Source organism: Hydra vulgaris, chromosome 08, assembly GCF_038396675.1.
Source record: "Hydra vulgaris chromosome 08, alternate assembly HydraT2T_AEP".
NCBI lineage: Eukaryota > Metazoa > Cnidaria > Hydrozoa > Anthoathecata > Hydridae > Hydra > Hydra vulgaris.
The window spans coordinates 29,592,130-29,613,325 of NC_088927.1; the positions used below are offsets into that span (position 1 = coordinate 29,592,130).

The 21,196-nt window shown below is 26.0% G+C and overlaps 1 protein-coding gene across 1 annotated transcript in view; it reads left to right on the top strand.

Annotated features, from left to right (window-relative positions):
• The first annotated feature begins 261 nt into the window (after window positions 1–261).
• Window positions 262–21,196, top strand: part of LOC136083731 (proton-coupled amino acid transporter 1-like) — a 36,097-nt gene continuing 15,162 nt past the window's right edge. Inside the window, exons 1-5 of the mRNA XM_065803378.1 lie at window positions 262–392; window positions 786–884; window positions 12,597–12,696; window positions 18,603–19,227; window positions 19,618–19,715. Of these exons, the coding sequence (XP_065659450.1) occupies window positions 796–884; window positions 12,597–12,696; window positions 18,603–19,227; window positions 19,618–19,715 (912 nt within the window). The 5' untranslated portion in view covers window positions 262–392; window positions 786–795. The remainder of the gene's footprint in view (window positions 393–785; window positions 885–12,596; window positions 12,697–18,602; window positions 19,228–19,617; window positions 19,716–21,196) is intronic.

The following is a 21,196-nucleotide window of genomic DNA, read 5'->3' on the forward strand; positions in this document are numbered from 1 at the left end:
TGGTATATAAAGTGCTTTTATTGCATATTAAAGTTTCTTTATGAAAACAAGCTAATTAATTTATACTATTAGTATAAATTGATTGGCTTGTTTTGTAACAATAGTATTATGTCTAGTATTCTAGTCCTTTATTCACATTAATTTCTGTCTATTATAATGTATCAGATAATACTTTTAATATTAAAAGATTCAGAAATTCTTCAATTGGTTCAGAGTAAATCCCAGAAAGCTATAAACACTACTTGAACTCACCAGAGGACCTGCACTGTCAATAGGCCACTATTTGCTGCTGTAATTCCTTACAGTTGTATACAAATAAGGAAGATTCTTGTAGTTATATATAAATAAAAGAAGTGCTTATTCTAATAATACTTAATAAGTTCTAAAATTTGGTACCTTTTTTTTTTGTGCTATTTATAATAATTATAAAAGCTATGTAGCTTGAATTTAACTTTACTGGTTACTTGAATGACTGTTAACAGTTCTATTCTATTAAAAACATAAATAAAGCAAAAAGAAATTAAAGAACATTTAAAATATTTTGCAGAGCAAAATTAAACAAATCAAAAAATTTTTATATATATTCATGTTTTTGTTTATACCTAAAAATTTTACATTTCTCTCATTTATTGAGTATTTACTTTGTTGTATTTTTGATAATTTTAAAAATGTTGTCTTTTGTTTAGTTTTGGAATACTTTTTTTTTCTAACAACCATTTTTTGATTTAAATCTTTTATGTGTTGAAAAAGTATTAAGTTTAACTATGTTCATTTCTTGTTTATAGTGCCGTTACCATGAATATTGTTAAAAAAGTTTTTTCTGATACTGAAGAAAATCAACCTTTACTACCAAACTATATAGAGGTTCATGAAACAAAAATTGGGTATGTATTTTTTTTTTCTTTTCATTTTTTTTGAACACTTGTTTTTAAATGAAACATGTATAAATTTTTTAGATCAAATATTGAATAAACCATTGTCAAGATATTAAATAAGGTATTTATCCAGGTATTATAAATAGCGATGAAAAGACAAACCAAAAAGATCTAAAGATGTGTCTTTAAAATAACATTTAAAAATAATGAAAACAGCTATTGATTTGATTGGAAATTATTGAAACTTAGTCAGAAGGTATTCAAAAGGTCTGTTGTTTTTCCTGAAGTCCTGAAGTTTTTTTTTTCAAATCTTTTATATCAAAACTTCAATAACCAACTTCTAAGTATATCTGATGTCATTACTCCAATGATAAAGTTGATCTCATAGAACCACTGGAAAATTTACATTCACCTTTACACTTACAAGCATACCTGCTGCCAGGAGTTTAAACTTATGTATATTTTGTTAAAAGTTTCTCTAAAGTTATATTTAATATATGACATAAAGTTATATTTAAATCATAATTTTCTGAAATTCCAAAAAAAGTAATAATTATTTTTAAATAAGCTTTTTTTTTACATTTTGTAGTTTTAGAAAATCTAGATATTTTATTTTAGCTTTATTATTTATAATTAAATAAGTATAAATTAGTTCATAATTAATTCATAATTAATTTACGTTTATATATATTTTTATTTTATAAAAATAAATGTTGTTAAAATAATGATTTTTTTGTGTCTCCTGCAAATAGTTTTAACATGCAAAAACCACAAAATATTTAATTACAGAATATTTATCGTTTAAAAAAAAATACAAATTACATAAAAAGAATCATATCCTAAAAAAATTAGTTTAAATTTTCAAAATATGATATTAAATTCAGGATTTTTCATTCATAAAAAGGTTTATACCTGAGTTTAATCCTATTTGGATTAAAGTTTAGCAAGAATCTTGCTTTTTGTAAATTTTTGTTTCAGTTTTCTCGACTTTCCTAATAATTTATTGAAGAAATTTGTTAATTTATTCAATTTTAAAACACAAATGGCCAATTAAAATAAGTCACAAATACCAATTAAAATAAGTCATAAATCTTTATCAATTAAATAAATATATTACCAGATGTGTTTGAGTTCCATTCTCAAGTCTTTTTTTTCAGAACAAGCAGTGTATGTTTTACAATTTCTAGAGTAAACATATCCAGACATATGCACAGATCAAGTTTTAACTATATTTAGTATTTCTTTACATTTTAAGGAAGTTAACATACTTTCTGCATGCTAAATATTCACCTACATCAAATAAGTTTTTTTTTAATATTGATTTTTTTCTAAAGTTATTAAAAATTGCTTTAATTAACTATAAAAATTTAATTCAAAAGGAGGAGGTTGATTTCCTGGAGAGTCAAAGATGTTAATTCTGTGAAGGTTTTTTGAAAATTTAACCTAAAATTTTATAATATATAAAAGTTTTTTAAGCATGAAGGAACATCCAATAAAAGGATGCTACTTAGCTGAAAGACGAGTCATACAAAATAGTAAATATGTTATAAAGAGTAAAGGTGTTATTAATTGTAGCAAAGGCCTTGTTTACAATTTTAAGTGCAGTTTTGAACTTTTTTTAATTATATCATTCAATTTTTGACAGTCTTGGACCTCTCTTTCCTTCTCTTGTAATTAAGTCTAGCGCTTTACTGACCCCTCTCCTAAATTTATGCAAACTAATTTAAGCGATCCTTTTTTGTGAGATTTTAAATATGATATATTTTAAATTTTAATAGCTGTTTTTAGTTAATAATTTTTAGTTGATAGTTAATACATATTTTATAATTTTTATAATTTTAATACACATTTTTAATCTTTTTAATTTTATTTAATTTTTTGCAGTCCTATAGTTCCATTTAAATTTGCATAAATTAACAGTGACTATTTGTCTGACTAAACAAACAAGCAAAATCTGAGGAATTATGATTCTCAATAAATATATAGTTTTAATATTACTATTTACAAACAGTTAGTGGAGTATTGCGGGTATCAAAATGTTTTACAAAAGTGAAGGTGTGGATTCAATTCATGTTTTATTTTTGTAACATTTTATGTTTTATTTTGAAGTTTATGTTTGAAGTATATTACTTATTATTGTTGTTTAATATCAATTATATTGCTTTTTATTTAATAATTTAATAATTATATTATTAAATAAATAAATTATATAGCTGTAAAACTTAAATGAACCTAAGCAGAAACAGATGCAACCTTTCAATAATTGGATGGGTTGGACCTGCTCAAGGGCAGGTCCGGCAAAATTTTCAGGGCAGTTCTGGACTATTTTCTAAAATAAAGAGCCTCATTAGAAATACTAGTCTAAGTATGACAACGGTCCTCTATACTAGGATGAATAAAAAATTTATAGAGGTAGAGAATAGAATCAGGAGTAAGAAAATGGCAATCACAATTAAGAGAGGTAACTTTAGCATTTGCAATGGTTTATATTTATGAGGCCGGGTGAATAAAAAAAAGCAACTGTTCTTACTCAGTTATTGGTCAGTTTTACATAAATAAAAACTTCAGCAGATTTGCACAAATTTTTATTCATGTAAAATTATGTACTTAACTCAGTAATTGCTCAGCTTTATGTAAATAAAAACTTGGCAAAAATTTTCAAAATTTTTATTCACGTAAAGCTGACCAGTTACTAAGTAAAAGCAATTGATTTTTTTATTCACCCAGCCTATGGTTTTCATAAAAGGTAAGTAGTGAATGGTAATCCAAGAAGACATGAAGTAGAGGACTTAGTAATAGTGTTGCCATTCATTAATATAGTAGTATCAATATTGCAATAGCTATTAGGAGTAGGCTGTTTTTGAGTTAAAATAACAAATAAGAGGTCTGTAGAGAATGGATTCCAGAATTAGGTAAAATGGTAAGCACAATGAAAAAAAACAACCTTAGCAGATGCTAACTTTGTAATGGATTGTATATATGGTTTCTATAAAAGCTCAGTAATTAATAATAATTAGGACTTGGCAACCGGTGGAAACTGCAACCGGTTAACCAATTTTTTGTTCAGTTTTCTTGAAACCAAAAATCTTTCTTTTTCCTAAAAAAAAAAGGTCGTTAATTATACATTACTAAATAGATAAATAGTTGAAGACTTCTTGTTTTAACAAGCTAACAAGTAACTTGGAAAGCACAAACACCGTGAAAATGTATATAGTTTTAAATAGCACTTTGATATTGTATTTAGCTTTATTGCAATATTTTTTTTTTTTACCAATTGTTAATAGATTACATGCTGACAGAACCTTTGAACAATTTTTAAATTTTAAAATACTTATAATAATCAAAACAATTCAGAAAAGACAACCCAGCAAACATTGTTTTAGTGGATTTGCAGTGGACCTTTACAGGCATTTTTTAGTGGTTTATTGGAGTTTTGCTCATCAGTTACTTAGTGGACCATTAGTTGCAGTTGCTATAAATGGCAAGCCAATAACTTTTCAACATGTTAATAGTGGCTAGATATCGGTTAGTCACTTTTGGCGGCTACCATTAATGGTCCACTAAGTAATGAATGCGCAAAACTTCAGTGGTCTGCTCAAAATGCCTATATAGGTCCACTGAAATTCCACAATTGAATGTTTGTTGGGAAGTAACACTAACTTGAAATTCTTCATCAACCTATTGATATTTTTGTTTGTTGTTTCATTTTGTTTGTTGTTTAATTTTTCTTTATTATTTTTTGATTATTTTAATTTCAGAATCGTGCACCCCATCTTTGAAATAAAATAGTATTACCAAATTTTGATCCTTCTTTTACTCTTCCTGTTTTTAAAACTAAATTTGAAACATTTTCTTTATGGACAACATTCTAAAATTCTACTAAAAATGTATGTAAAATGTCTTTGTTAAATCTTAATATATTTATATATTATTAATAAATACATTTACTTTTTAAGGTTCTGATGTTTAGATCCCTATGATCTTCTTTTGGAAATCTACTTTTATATTGTTAGTACAAATTTTTAGAGTAGTTAGAGCTGAATTATATATATTTTTAAAAGTCTTTTATTTACATTTAAATAATTAAATAATTTTGTAATAACTTTGAAAACTAAAAAAAGTTAAAAAAAATTAAATTAATTAAACAACAAAAACAGCTTTTTTTTTTTTTTTTTGTATTTTTGTAAATTTGTTTTTGTATTTTTGAATTTTGTATTACTTTAATTATTATAAATTGTAGTATATTTTTAGATTATTATTTTGTAAACAGATCCAATGCATAGTTAAAAACAGCGTATTCATTTATCAATAGTATAAAAATAAAAAATAGGTTATTTAGTTGCCACAAAAAAGAAGCCCTGGAACGAAAAAAAAAGGCCTAAAAGTAAAAAAGGTCCAAGCTACATTAGATTCTAACTAAATTAATAATGAATATAAAAAGATATGTAAGTTACTCTTCATTGATGAGGTATTGAGCAGCCGTAGCACAGTGGTTAGAGTTCTGGCTTAGAACCCAGAGGTGCAAGGTTTGAAGTCTGCTCCAACCCAACAAGCGACAATAATACGAAAGGAGGCATGAACTTCCAGTTAAATGCTCTCTTGCAGTGCTCTTTGATGAGATTGTTAGGACTTCTGGGAGCACCTAAATAAATACAAAAAAAAAGAAAAGTATAATAATTAATGTAATTATTTGCTATAATTAAAGGAACATCTACAACCCTGTTGTAGATGTTCCTTTAATTATGTAGATGTGCGCATCTAGAACCTGGACTGTGATTGATATGTGACACATATCTAATCATTAGATATGTAACACATATCTAATCATTAGATATATAACATATATCTTATCACAGTCCAATGTTTTCTTTTATTGTAGAAATAACTCTGTTTCTTTCATTAAGTATTGGTAACACATTTGATACTCATCACTATCTACTGGAATAAGAGAATCTTTTATTATATTCAAAACAGAATCATTTGTCATTCTTACAAGTTCTTTGAATGGAGCAGAAACACCTTTTAGATCCAGAACATGACTAATTACAGGACACATTTTTTTTTCATTTAAGTAATTATTTTGTTGTTGGAAAATAAGATGCCTTTTAAAGCAAAAAAAAATCTTAATTTTCTCATTCACTCCTAGAGTTGCAAAAATGCGTGCTTTTTTTTTCTTTGGTGTTTTTTTGGGTCAAAAAAACGTTTTTTTGGCGTTTTTTTGCTTTTTTTGACGTCTTTTTTTAGTGTTGTTTCACCTTTTTTTAATAATTTTTAGTTTTTTTTGGCATAAATTTTGGAAAAATTTTCTTTTATTCTAGTATATTTTTAGTATATGACCATTAAAAGCACAGTTTGATGTATAAACACCAATTTAACATAAATTTTTAATAACAAAATTAAATTAACTTTAAGTTAGTTATACATCTAGTCATACTGCAAGGAAATGTTTATTTGCCATGTTGTACTAACAACTGTGATACTCTCATTATATATAGAAACTATTCTTATCCTATAAGAAAGTTACCGTTGTGATTTTAATTTTTAATTTACATTAGTAAATATATTAGTATACAATACTACGCAAATTTAATGTCAAACTTCAAATGCTCAAAAATAATAAGCAATCTATCGAGATTGTTATTTACTTGAGATTGTTAGATACTTATTTGAGCATTTATAAATTATTTAGTAATTTAGCCTTACATTTTTGGTTTGTTACATTTGTCAAAAAAATGTATATTGCTAGTAGGCCCTTATAAAAAAAAGCCCTATACTGAACTTAATTTCAAGTAAAATTTAAAAATTTTGAATTATTATTATTTATGGAGTTTTCCAGATCACCTTCACCTGGTGATTCGTAATTTATTTATTTATAGTTGGTTTTTTATCTGCATTTTTTTTCTAATTACATGATTTATTTATCTAGACTATATATATATATATATATATATATATATATATATCATATAGCACTATATCAGAACACTTGCAAAATTTTTTAACATGCTTTATTTTTCAAGTTCAATTTTTAGACATAATCTTATGGCAAAAGGAACATTTTTCCATTTTATTAATTTGGTTCAGTGGTTTAAATAAATGGGTGACTAAGGTTTTATTTCTGCCCTCTGTGTGGAGAGCTTAATCATAATTGATTACCAACAAGAAAAACAAAAAGAAATAACTCAATAATTTAAAGATATCCTTTCTCTTTATATATGTTTATATAAAGAGAAAGGATATCTTGTATATATCTTTAGTGTTAATCTACTTTTAGATTCTATTGCAGAAAAACTACAGTTTTTATATCAAAATTTAAAAACATGAATTTCTATAAGTTTCTTGATATCTTTGTTAAAATTTTTTTTTATAGATTTATATAAAATTTCCCTTCATTTGAGTAATAAGTTAATCTTTTTAATATAAACATTTTTGAAACAATATTAGGGACCTGTTGAATAAAAATTGAGCTTAAGCATGAACTGAATATTGTACAATTAAACTAAAGTTAAACTCAAATTATTCACAAAAGATAACCACAGCACATAACAAAAGTCTTGATTTTTTATCTTAAGGGGGGAGGGGGCATTATATATATACATATATATATACATATATACATATATATATATATATATATACATATATATATATATATATATATATATATATATATATATATATATACATATATATATATATATATATATACATATATATGTATATATATATATATATATATATATATACATATATACATATATATGTATATATACATATATACATATATATATATATATATACATATACATACACATATATATACATATATACATATATATATATATATATACATATATATGTATACATATATATATATATATATACATATATATATATACATATATATATATATACATATATATATATATATATACATATATATATATATACATATATATATATATACATATATATATATATATACATATATATATATATATATACATATATATATATATACATATATATATATATACATATATATATATATATATATATATATATATATATATATATATATATATATATATATATATATATACAGTACTGTGAATAAGTTTTAGACCACTTGTATAATTAGACGTATTTACAATTTTTTTCCTATGTAAGTTTTTTAAAGCATACTTAAGTTTAATAATATATAAGAAAAGTTGAAAGAATACATTATTTTGAATAAATAAACAAAATTGATGAGGAAACATGAGGGATTTGTTTGTTTATTTAATAAAACGATGTGTCATAACTACATCCAAAACAGGATATTCGAAAAATGCTGTTACAGAAATCAGAGAAACTGACTTTCTTGAAGATAGAAAGAAAAGTGGTAGACCTCTTAAGTTAATAAAAGATGACAATAAATATTTAAAAACCCTATCTTTAAGAAAAACAAAAAAGCATCAACCAAGCTGGCAAAAGACATTAACACAGCAACTGGGAAAAATGTCAGCTCTTCTTTTATTCGACGGCACCTACTTAAAACAGCATTAAGAGGGTGTGTTGCAATTCAAAAACCATTATTACGGTGTGGCAATAAAGAAAAACAACTTAAACATGCAAAACAACATAGAAAAAGTTTAATCGTGTTATGTACACTGATGAGTCCAAATTTGAAATTTTTGAAACAAAAGGACGCCAATATGTTTGAAGAAGAATTGAAGAAGAATTGAATAAGCTTATCAGCCTGAGTGTTTAAACCCTACTATTAAACACAGAGGAGGCTATTTACAAGTTTGGGGCTGTTTATCTTCATCTGGAGTAGATCAAAATGGGGGGGGGGGGCAACTCACCTGGGAACGTTTTGTGGATATCCTAAGGCACCATGCTGTATTATCTGGAATGAGACTAATAGGTCATAATTTTATTTTGCTGCATGACAATGACCCAAAACATTGTTCCCGAGTGGCAAAAAATTGTTTAAATGAAATGGCAGAGGAAGGAATACTGGAATTGATGACCTGGCCTCCCCAGAGTCCAGTTTTGAATACAATTGAGCATATTTGGGATTACCTGGATAAAAAGAAGGTCGAGCATGCTCTTCGAAATGCTGACGAATGTTTTGAAGTACTTCAAAGAGAATGGCACAACATACCCCAGGATTTTATAACTAACTTGTATGAATCTATTCCCGGGTGAATATTGGCTGGAATTGAGGCAAAAGGAGGACATAGTAAATATTAAAAGTTTTTTATGAAGTTTGACATTAAAAAGTTTGTAATTGTTCCATATTTTGTGTAAAATTCATGTGTTTTTATAAGTTTATAATTTAGAACTACAAACTTAAATATTATAGAAGAATTCTCTGGGATTTTTTGAAAAAATGTAAGTGGTCTAAAACTTATTCACAGTAATATATATATATATATATATATATATATATATATATATATATATATATATATATATATGTATATATATATATATATATATATATATATATTTATATATATATATATGGATATATATATATATATATATATATATATGGATATATATATATATATATATATATATATATATATATATATATATATATATATATATATATATATATATATATATATATATATATATATATATATATATATATATATCTATATATATATATCTATATATATCTATCTATATATATATATATATATATATATATATATATATATATATATATATATATATATATATATATATATATATATATATATATATATACATATATATATATATAAAAAGCTTTTAACAAAATTAGGTGTGCTGGTCTTCATGAGCTTGTCTCAAATTGTGTATCTGGGAAAGTATTTGAGATTATCAAATCATTTTTTTTAACCGCTTTACTAAAGTCATCTTCAAAGGCCAACAGTCTTATTTATTTATAGGTCCTGCTTTGTTTTTACATTAATGATCTTCCCGACAACCTTACATCTAAAGTAGCTCTTTTTGCTGATGAATTTTTTACTCATGTCTTGGCAAAAAATCTTTTCTTTTCAATCACTAAAAACAGACAGTCGATCTTGAATCTGATCTCATTTCTGTAACAGATTGGGGCTCACAAATTTTAGCTTATAAATTTTAACTCCAACAAAATTCAGTTATTTACTGCAAACAACTCCCACAATACTGTTGACATTCCTATATTAACAAATGACAACCCTCTCACTGAGTCCTTTTTTTTACATCTTCTTGGATTATCGTTTACTACTGACCTTTCATGTAAACAAAATATACAATTGATTGCTAAATTAGCATCCCTTTATCATGATCATCATTTTCTTACCTCTCATTCCATTCTCTACCTCTGCAAATCTCTTTTTGTCCCTGTATGAAATATTGTTGTCATATTTGGGCTGGCTCTTTTAATGTTTTTTTTTCTTCTAGACAAGGTTTAAAAAATAGCATTGTAAACATAGTTGGAACTGCTCTATCTGGTATGCTTGAACCTCTTACCCATTGCTGTAAAGATGCATCTCTTTCTCTTTTCTACAAATTCTATTATGGTTGCTGCTCAAAGAAGTTATCCTCTCTAGTTCCATCAACAAAAAGTCATTCTCGCTTAGCTTGCCATTCAGCTAAATAAATAAAAGTTAACATTTTTTATATTTGTAATTATAAATTAAATATTCATTTAAAAAAACAAACAACTGTTTCACTGTTCAATAATTTAAATCATGTAAATAAAAAAAACTAGAAAATTGCCTCAGTTCCCTTCAGAATATTTTTAAAAGGAGAACTATTAAATATTTTTATAATGTATGTTACAGTAGAGGCAAATTAGCACTTTTGACAAAACTAAAGATTTAATCTGGTTTTTTGTTAAAAAAAAACAACACAAATTTACAACAAAGTTACCTAGTTTTGTTTAAAAACTCAAAAAAAAAAAAAAAAAAAAAATGTAATTAAAACAAAAACACAAATTACACATTTTAAATTAATTTATTAAAAAAATATATTCCACATCAAATAAAAAACAACTTTTTCATAAGCTTTTTATCAATTCTCATTTTTTTAAAATCATTTTAAATGAAAACCATCTGAATATACTAAAAATTTTTAGATATAAAAAATTTGAAAGTTCACCAACTTCAAAGTTACACATTGTAACTTAAAAGTTAGCTAGAAACTTAGGGAAGAGTTTTTTTTCATTTATCCGCAAATTTTCTGGCTTTCTAAAAAAATAATTTCTATTGGCATATTTTATTCTAATGGCATTATCAGATTTTAGACCAAACCCTGTTTGGTTTAAAATCTGATAATGCCAGTAGAATAAAATATACAAATAAACAGACTCAGAGACTGGTAGAGTACTGTTGTCTTTTAACTGTTGAAACTGACACTTTACTCAGACAAATTTCATTTAATTTTGCTGAAATTTGATGAAATTTGGTGGGTGGGTGTTGGACTGTTAAACAGCGAATTTTCTTTGAAATTACTTTTATAAATTAATTTTTAGCTACTGTTTTAATTTTGGGTATTTAACTATGTTTCCTGTCTTGTTTACTGTTGGTTTTTATTGCCTTTTTTAATGTATAATAAACCTTTTTTTCAGAAATACCCAGTTTTATGGTAACTTTTTTTTCACTATACCCATCACCCCTTTTTGCCATTATAAAAATGAAAGTTTAAATCTTGTCTAAAAATACCACTCCACGATTATTTGTTAAAAACACTGTTATTAGGGGGATATCTTAACAGTCTGATAGTCTAATAATCAGTCAATAATCAGTTAATAAATCCAATAATCAGTCTGCTAGTAATAACTGACTGAAAGATGTTTACTAATAACTTTAGAAACAGTTTTAACGATTTTATGTTTACACAGATGCAGATGTATTTATAATAGTTTTATTGTACTGATTTGATATAGAAATATCATCATGAGAATGTTGTAAACATTTAAATTCTGTTTGAGTTAAAACCAGACACTCCAAGCCACAAAGCAGTTGCAGAAGAGAAACTACATTTAAGAACAACTGCCTGTTTTTAGCAATTAAAAGATGCAAAATGAAAAATTAAACTTTTCGTTAATATAAACAATAATAAAACCATAAGTTAAATTCTTACAATTTTAAAAATGTCAAATAGAACCTTATAAAATTCATGCTACAAAGTTTCTAATTTTTATAAATTTTTTTATTACATATACATTTTTTTGTTAATTCACCTCCCCAAGGCCCAGAAGGCCACTACAGACGAGGAGGCTACTTAATTGTGGTTATAACCCTCTCTTAACTCTATAACTCTGAAACACGAACCTTGACGAACAAGGTCGCTGCATGGAGAAACAAGTTGAGCGTGGTACTACCAGGGACGTGTTGGGGATCGAACTCGGATATATAAAATATATAAAAAAATATAAATATATATAAAAGATATATAAAAGAGCATTAGTTTCGCTTAAAAAATTGGGATATTGTTTCAACTGTGTTCATTTTTATTCTGTTGCTTAAATACTTGTTTATAATTAAATGATATAATATATAAATGAGAACATAAAAATGATATAATATAACATATAAATGATATAATGTAATTAAATCTTTTATTAAAAAATCATTCAGTAATTTTTTTTTATAAAACGTTAATAATTTAAAATGTTTTTTCAATGTCGTATTATTTTGTAATGACATCAGGAAAATAAATTTTGTAGGTGTATCTACCTTACTAATTTAGGTGTCACCAAAATTGCAGGGATTGTTCAAATGTTTTTAAAGCATTTATTGGTTCAGCTATGATTGGTATGCCATTTGCTGTTAATCAAGCTGGAATAGCTGTGAGTTATTTCTTTTTATTTTATTTTATTTTTCTTTTGTATTTTTTTCCCTCTAAGTAAAGGGGTTAGTAACTTTAGGAAATTTATTACTAAACTATTTAATATTTAATAATATGTAAATTATAATATAATAAAAAGTAATATTTAGGAAACTAGTATTATTAAATTAGTTGACAAATTAACAAATTTGTTGAAAAATAGGGTTAGTGAAAACAGTAAGATTAGTATGAAAGTAGTTAAGTTAATAAGAAAAAAATGTTGTTAATTGCAACTTAACTAATTAACAGGAGTTGCATCAAATTTACATGAGTTTTTTTTTTAATTTTTTTTTTAAACTTTGCTTCCAACAAGGCTGCAAGCATTCATTATTAGAGTTGGAAGTTGCTGGAAGAGAAAATATGAAGTTTATAGAGCAAGTTAATGATTGACAGACGACTTAAAAGTTTGCAAGTTATATGAACCAGAAAAGCAAGATGAAGGAGGCGAGTTCCAAAGAATTGATATTCAAGGAAAAAAATTTGAGGAATAAGAGTTTTTGGAGCACTTGGGAACAGTCACAAAAAAAGGATGAGATTTAATTGAATGACGAGTAACACGAAAATAAATTTTAGTAGATGGCACAAGAGACACTAGCTCTTTAGAGAAGTACTCATTATAGTATTTGTAGAAAAGAGAAAGAGAAGCAACATTTCCGCGATGTGATAATGATTGGAGGTTAGCTGCAAGAGCTGGTCCAACTATGTTTACAATGTGTTTTTGCATGTTGTCTAAAAGAGAAAAGACATCAATGTAAGATCCTCCCCAGATATGGCAACAGTATTCGATACAAGGCCGGGGTTGAGATTTATAGAGATAAAGAATAGAATCCGAAGTAAGAAAGTGTTGAGACCGATAAAGAGATGCAACCTTAGCAGATGCTAATTTTGCAACTGATTTGATATATGGCTTCCAAGAAAGATTGGAAGTAAGAGTTAGTCCTAGAAGATGAAGAGTAGATGACTTATCGAGTACATCACCGTTCATTAATATAGGAAGATTTAACTTATTTCGATAATAATTGGCTGAAAAAAATTGGGTTTTATCTGAATTAAAGTTCACTAGCAACTGTGACCCCATGCTGTCGCAAAAGTGAGATCCTTTTCTAGCTCAAATGTCCCCTCCAAGCAATCAGAGAGTGTTGGCTTCTTATCAAGACAAGCATAAATGGTAGTATCATCAGCAAGCAATGCCACCTTAGGTGTGAGAATATCTGGAGGATCGTTAATGTAAATTAAAAAGAGTTTAGGGCCAATGATAGAACATTGAGGAACCCTTAAAGTTACAGGATACGAAAATGAGTGCTGTCCATCGCGGACAACTTTTATACTATGATTGGTAAGGAAGGATTCAATAATCTTAAAGATGTTGCCAGATACACCATAAGAAGAAAGTCTATGGAGAAGACCAGCATGCCAAACTTTATCAAAATTTTTAGAAATGTGAAGAGCAATAGCCTTAACCTTGCCACCTTTATCTAATGCATGAAAAAATCTATCAGTTATTACTGTTAGCAAATCAGCTATAGAGCGAGAAGATTGAAATCCATATAGATGATCAGAAAGTTATTAGATTCAAGATGAGTGATTAAGTGTTAATTAATTAAGGACTCAAAAACCTTGCTTATGATAGGTAGAAGACTAATGGGACAGTAGTTTGATGAATCAGATCGTTCTCCAAAATTTTTAAAAATAGGGATAACAGATGCTGTTTTCCAGCAGGCTGGAAAACAAGACTCTGATAAACACTTGTTAAATAGTTTAAGTACTTGTTAAAAAGTATAAAGGACAGCTCTGGAGAACACTTCTGCAAGACTATATCAGGTATGTTTTCTTGACCACAAGTTGTAGAAGAGTTTAAGCAGAAAATCACTTTAGATACGGAAGCTGGAGTAATACGAATGTCAAGCAATGGATCAACCTTTTTGTTGGGTATATTAGGTAGAACACAACTAGTGGAATTAAATGATATTGATGAAAAGTTCTTAGCAAGCAATTCAGCTTTGTCTTTAGATGAGGTGACAAAATCTGAACCATACAAGAGAGGTGGAATAACAGATAAGCCCTTTTTATTGATACTCCTTTTTATTGTCTACTGATTCTCCAGAAGTCACAAGAGCCTAATTTTTGAGGTGAATTATGAGATTTCATGGCCTGAGAATAGCAGGCGTTTGACAAAACCTTTTTACAATGATTTCTAGCAATAGTAAACAGATGTCTCTTTTCTAGATTATTGTTTTACTGATAGATATGAAATTAATGGTTTTGATCAGAAATTGCAGCAGCACAATGTGAAGAAAACCATGGAAAAAGTGAGGCTTGACTAAGAATTGTCTACATGAATTGACAAGCTAAATTTGTTTTTTTACAAATCAACCTGATTTTCCTTCTCAGTGGTCTTGGTTGTTATGTTGTTATCTTAGGTTGTGAAAGAACATTTAAATTTTCTAATAATATTTATAAAAAAAATTGGAAAGGCTCTTGAGACCAAAAGTACCGGTTGTGGCTCATTGGTCTCTGGAAAGTTAATACTGTAAAAAATGCATATTTTGAGAATAAACTGTTTGAAATTCTGTGCAACTTTCAAAAAATGTCTTTAGTTGTCCCTAAGAGCTAAAGTTAATAAAATTACCTATTTATGCTGGAAAATGTCCTGTTTCCACTTATATTTATAATATGTTTAAACAAACTAAGTAATGCTCCCATAGGACTAAAGTTGCAAAAAAAGTTACTATTTTCAAAATGACAACCAAGTCAAAACACATGTTGTGTTTAGATGAAATAAAGTGAATAAAAGTTTTAAGTAAATTTTTTTTAGTTTATTAGTTTTATTTTAAGTTTGAATTTTTTGACTTAATTAATGTAATAACATGAATTCATTTAAAAATAGCATATTTTAGTATAATACACACATTATGCAGACTCAATGGTTACTTTAACTGTGAACAATTCACGTGAAATTTTTTGTTTGATACCATTAAAGACCTATCAATTTTAGCTGTGAATTCAAATAATTATTTTTAATTTTCTTTTTCTTTTTAAATCTTTTCTTTTTAGCAAAGCTATTGAAAAATATTTTTCTAATATTATTATATTATATTTTATAGATTTTTTATTTACTTTTTTTTATATACGTTTTTTGATTACTTTTATTACTCTTAGGCGATACTTGGTATTATTAGGCATTAAAACATTCATTGTATTTTAAATACGTAATATATTCCATAATATTTTTAAAAAGTGAGATTTTTTTTGCATAATATAATCTTAGAAAGTTAATTTCATTTAACTTATTTAGTGTATTTTTTATTATATATTTTATCTTTTTGAAGTTTTTGAATAACAAGGTTGTTGCAATATCTATATATCTATATAGATATTGTGACAATCTTGTTATTTGAATAACAAAGCTATTGAAAAATATTTTTCTAATATTATTATATTATATTTTATAGATTTTTTATTTACTTTTTTGACAAAAGATTGTCACAATATCTATATTATCTATCTTTCTATATGTATATATATATATATATATATATATATATATATATACTAGTTATTATCTATATATCTATCTATATGTATATATATATATATATATATATATATATATATATATATATATATATATATAAAAATATATATATATATATATATATATGTATATAAACATTATGTTTATGTAATTCCTACATCCTCAGTTTCTATATAAAAAATCGAACTTTGTTTGAAAGCAATCAAAAAGTCATTGGTTTAATTTATTGTCTTAAAAAGGTCAGCTCTAATGACCCCTGACACCATTGAGTTCCATATGTCATTGAAACCCTCCCTCTCCAAAAGTACATCAGCATGGCTCCTAATAAAACCAGTATTAGAGATTATAGAAATAATAATGATTTTATATGAAAATCAATTACTTATTCTTTGGATATAATTAGTTTGCTCACTGGGTTCCATATATCACTGAATTTTTTTTTTTACAAAAGTCAACTTGAATTTCAAAAGAATCAGAATTTTATTGAGATTTCAGTAAAGTTATTGGTTTTAAATAAAAATCAATTACTTATTATCTAGTTACAAAAAAACATTTTTTTATTTGACAAAAAAGATATTTCTTCACAAATAAACACTGTTTTATAAAAAAATATGTTTAGATGGCTCAATATCATCTATTTTTTTAATGAAAGACTTTATGGTGTTTTTAACCGAAGTTTGCAAATCATTAATTAAAAGTTTTTTTTGCAAAAGACAAAAGGCTTTGAATACTAAAGTGATTTTAATTATAAAAACTTAAATAATTTTTTAAAATACATAAAGTTACATCAGTTTTAATCAAGTTAATTAATCAAGTTATTTGAATAATCCTGAAGTGTAGTGAATTTTTTTTAACATTCTGATTATGTTTTTAGTGCTATACTGAATCCTTAACTGGATGTGATGTATATTATGGATGTAATAACTGTATGAAGGTACATAAAACAAAAACAAAAAAAATAGTCAAATTATAACTGTGGTTACATACCTTTCTTAAACATTTAACTCCAAAACATGAGTCTTGAAAACTTTTTTCAATTTTATTACTTTGTGTAATTTAAATTTTTTTTCAATTTTCATCTAAATTCTAAACTAAACACTTTACAGACTAGAATAATAATAAGTAATAGTTTTTATCTAAATTTAAGACAATTTGCAGACATAAGTCTTGAACTAAATCACATTTTTTTGTTGTTAAGTTTTTTAAAATATTTTTTAAAGTTAGGCTAGAATAAAATTATTATTATAGATTGATAACTTTGATGTTGGAATGATAACTTTGAATTTAGATTGATAACTTTAAAGTTGGATTGATGATTTTGAAGTTGGATTGATAACTTTGAAGTTGGATTAATAACTTTGATGCTGAGTTTTATAGTTTTAGATTTGAGTTAAAAAATTTGTTTTATTTCTTTCTTTGAACTTTAAATTAAAATTAAAATAGGGAATAAAAAATAAAATAAATATAATAGTAATGAAATTTAAAATAGAAAATTATTTTAAATTTTGTTTCTTTTTCACAATTTTTAGTAACTTATTTTTAGTCTAAGTTATAAAATATTTTTGTGGAATGGAAATTTTACTTTTGAGAGGTTTTATTTTTTTTATTTTATTTATATACAAATATTAAATTATTTACTAAATTAAAAAAAAAAAAATAATATATGTGCATTTTTTTTGGCTAACTAAATAATTTTTACATAAAATGTCAAATTAACTTACATCTAAAAAAAAGTGCCCTTTACTTTTTTATTGACTTTATTAAATCAGAAACATAAAAGAATGAAATAAACAATTTAAAAAAATGTTACAAGCTTTACTAAGTTTTATATATAGCCTTGCTCATATTCTACAAAAATTTAATTTAAAATTCAACTTAAATATAAATTATGGATGTAGATGATGAATTTTTTTTTACTTCTCAGAACAGTAGCGCCCTGATTTGTAGCTGTTCAACAAACAAAAAAGTTATTGGTTACTTTAGAAATGAGGTATTATAGGATTAGGTAAAAATACAATAAATACTGAATATGTGATAAATACTAAATTAACTACAACTCATAAACTTTCTATTATTCTATTATAATAGAGTTACTTTTACTATGATGAAAATACTTTTAGTAGATTTGAATACTATGATGAAAATTTTAATTTTTAAGCCCTAAAAATTAGTTGGAAAAAATTAGTAGACTGTATTGACATAAGAAATCTGTAATTGATGTTTTAGGTTTTAGTTTTAATCTTCAAGTTAGTTAATAATAGTTATAACATGTATAATTTATATATTCTTACATAACTATTTTTATTTTACATTCTCATATATTTTATATTTAGCTCTCACTTATTGGTATTTTTGTGATTGCTGTAGCTACTGACCATTGCTGCAATTTAATTGTTCAATGCAAACAAATTGTTATTAAAAATAAGATTAAAGAGTTACATCCATTGTCTACTCCAATGTTTATTCAAGAAAAAGAAAAAATTCTTAATGATACAATTTCTTATGGGAGTATTGCTAAATCTTGTCTTGGTGTGCCTGGAGTTTTAGCTGTCAATATTTCTGTTTTAACAACACAATTTGGATTTTCAATAGGATATTTTATTTTCTTGGGTAATACTTTACGCTCCATATTAAAACGCTACATATCAACAAATAATTCTCTAAACAAAACATTGACTGATCCAAGAAATTATTCACTTCTGCTTAATGATTCAAGAAATGAAAAATTAGGAGCTGGTTTTGTTTTCCAGTCTATGCATTTTTATAAAAAAAGGTTTGGTTTATTAGATTTAACCAGTGGCTCGAAAGCTTCATTTGCAATCTTGCTTGTTATTCCTGTAGTTTTTTTAATATTAGTTTCATTTATCCGAAGTCTGAGAAAACTGGGACCAATTAGTTTGCTGGCTAATTTGTCACTAATCGTTGCTTTTGTTGCAACTGCAAGTTATTTGTTGGTTTGTAAGTTATTTTTATTTTTTAGCTCATGAATATTTGAATTAAAAAGTTTAAAGTCTTATATGTAACCATAACTTATTATTGTGAAGTTGAAAATTTTTTTATTTTATTTTTTTTAAATATGTTTTTTAATAACTTATACTATTTTAAGAATTCAAAAATTTTGTTGCACTACTGTTAAATTTAATTAAATTTATTAAAATTTTAAAATTGTTTCATGATTTACTTTATAACTATTTTTTATTTACTTAATCACTTCACCCAACTAAAATTAATTTTATAATCACATTCCTTATTGTGACCTTAGGTTATATACTAATGTATTTTGCTTTTTTAAAAAATTGGTTCTTTGTGTCAATTTGATTATTTCAAAATTTTTTTTTACTTTTTCAGCACTTGATCACATCAGTTCAGACATTAAATACTTCAAGTTGTCAACACTTCCTATTTTTTTTGGTCAGTTAACAGGAGCATTTGAAGGCATCGGAACTGTAGGCTTTTTTGTTGTATATGAGTTTTTGTTTTACTATCATTGTCATAGGTTTTTGTTTTCTCAAAAGTTAAACTTTTGAGGAAAACAATACATGAAATTATGCACTTTTGTGTACATATAATATGTAATTTTTTGCTCTCCTTAACATTGATTTCAATGTTAGAAGAGCATTGTAAAATAAATACATGTTTCAAGCTCTTGTTCCAGTGGCTTCTTAAATTTAAAGTTTTTTGTTTAAAAAATTGAAATTTTTTTTTTTAATCAGCATCAAAGAATATTGGGTTTTTTGTTTTGCTGAATTTATTTCTTTGGAAAATGATGTTGATCATGGTTAGAGCTTAGTTTTTTTTTTTTTTTTAAACATCTTCGCTTCCAACAAGGCTGCAAGCAGCCACTAATTTAAGTTAGAAGTTACTGAAAGAGAAAAGATGAAGATTGTAGAGCAAGATAACGATTGATGGACGACTTAAAGGATTGCAAATTATATGAATCAGGAAAGCATGATGAAGGAAGCGAATTCCAAAGAGCTGATGTTCGAGGAAAAAATCTAGATGAATAAGCGTTTTTGGAGAACTTAGGAACAGTCACAGAAAAAGGATGAGACTTGAATGACGAGTAACACAAGAATGAATTTTAGTAGATGGCACAAGAGATACTAGCTCTTTAGAGCAGTGCCCATTATAGTATTTGTAGAAAAGAGAAAGAGAAGCAACATTATGACGATGTGATAATGGTTGGAGGTTGGCTGCAAGAGCAGGTCCAACTATGTTTACAATGCGTTTTTGCACGTTGTCTAAACGAGAAAGGGCATCATGAGAAGATCCCCCCAGATATGGCAACAGTATTCCATACAAGGTCGGATTTGAGATTCATAGAGATAGAGAATAGAATCCGAAGTAAGAAAGTGTCGAGCTCAGTAAAGAGATGCAACCTTAGCATATGCTAATTTTGCAACTGATTTGATATATGGTTTCCAAGAAAGGTTGGAAGAAAGAGTTAATCCTAGAAGATGAAGAGTAGATGACTCATCGAGTACATCTCCGTTCATAAATTTAGGAAGATCTAAACTATTGCGATAATAATTGGCTGAAAAAAATTGAGTCTTATTTGTATTGAAGTTCATCAGCCACTGTGAGCCCCATACTGTTGCAGAAGTGAGATCGTTTTCAAGCTCAAATACCCCCTCCAAGCAATCAGAGAGTGTTGGTTTCTTATCATGACAAGAATAATTGGTAGTATCATTAGCAAACAATGCCACCTTAGATGTGAGAATATCTGGAAGATCGTTAATGTAAATTAAAAAGAGTATAAGGCCAAGGATAGAACCTTGAGGAACCCCTGAAGTTACAGAATAAGAAAAAGAGTGCTGTCCATCGCAGACAACTTTTATACTATGATTGGTAAGGAAGGATTCAATAATCTTAAAGATGTTGCCTGATAAACCACTAGAAGAAAGTCTATGGAGAAGACCAGCATGCC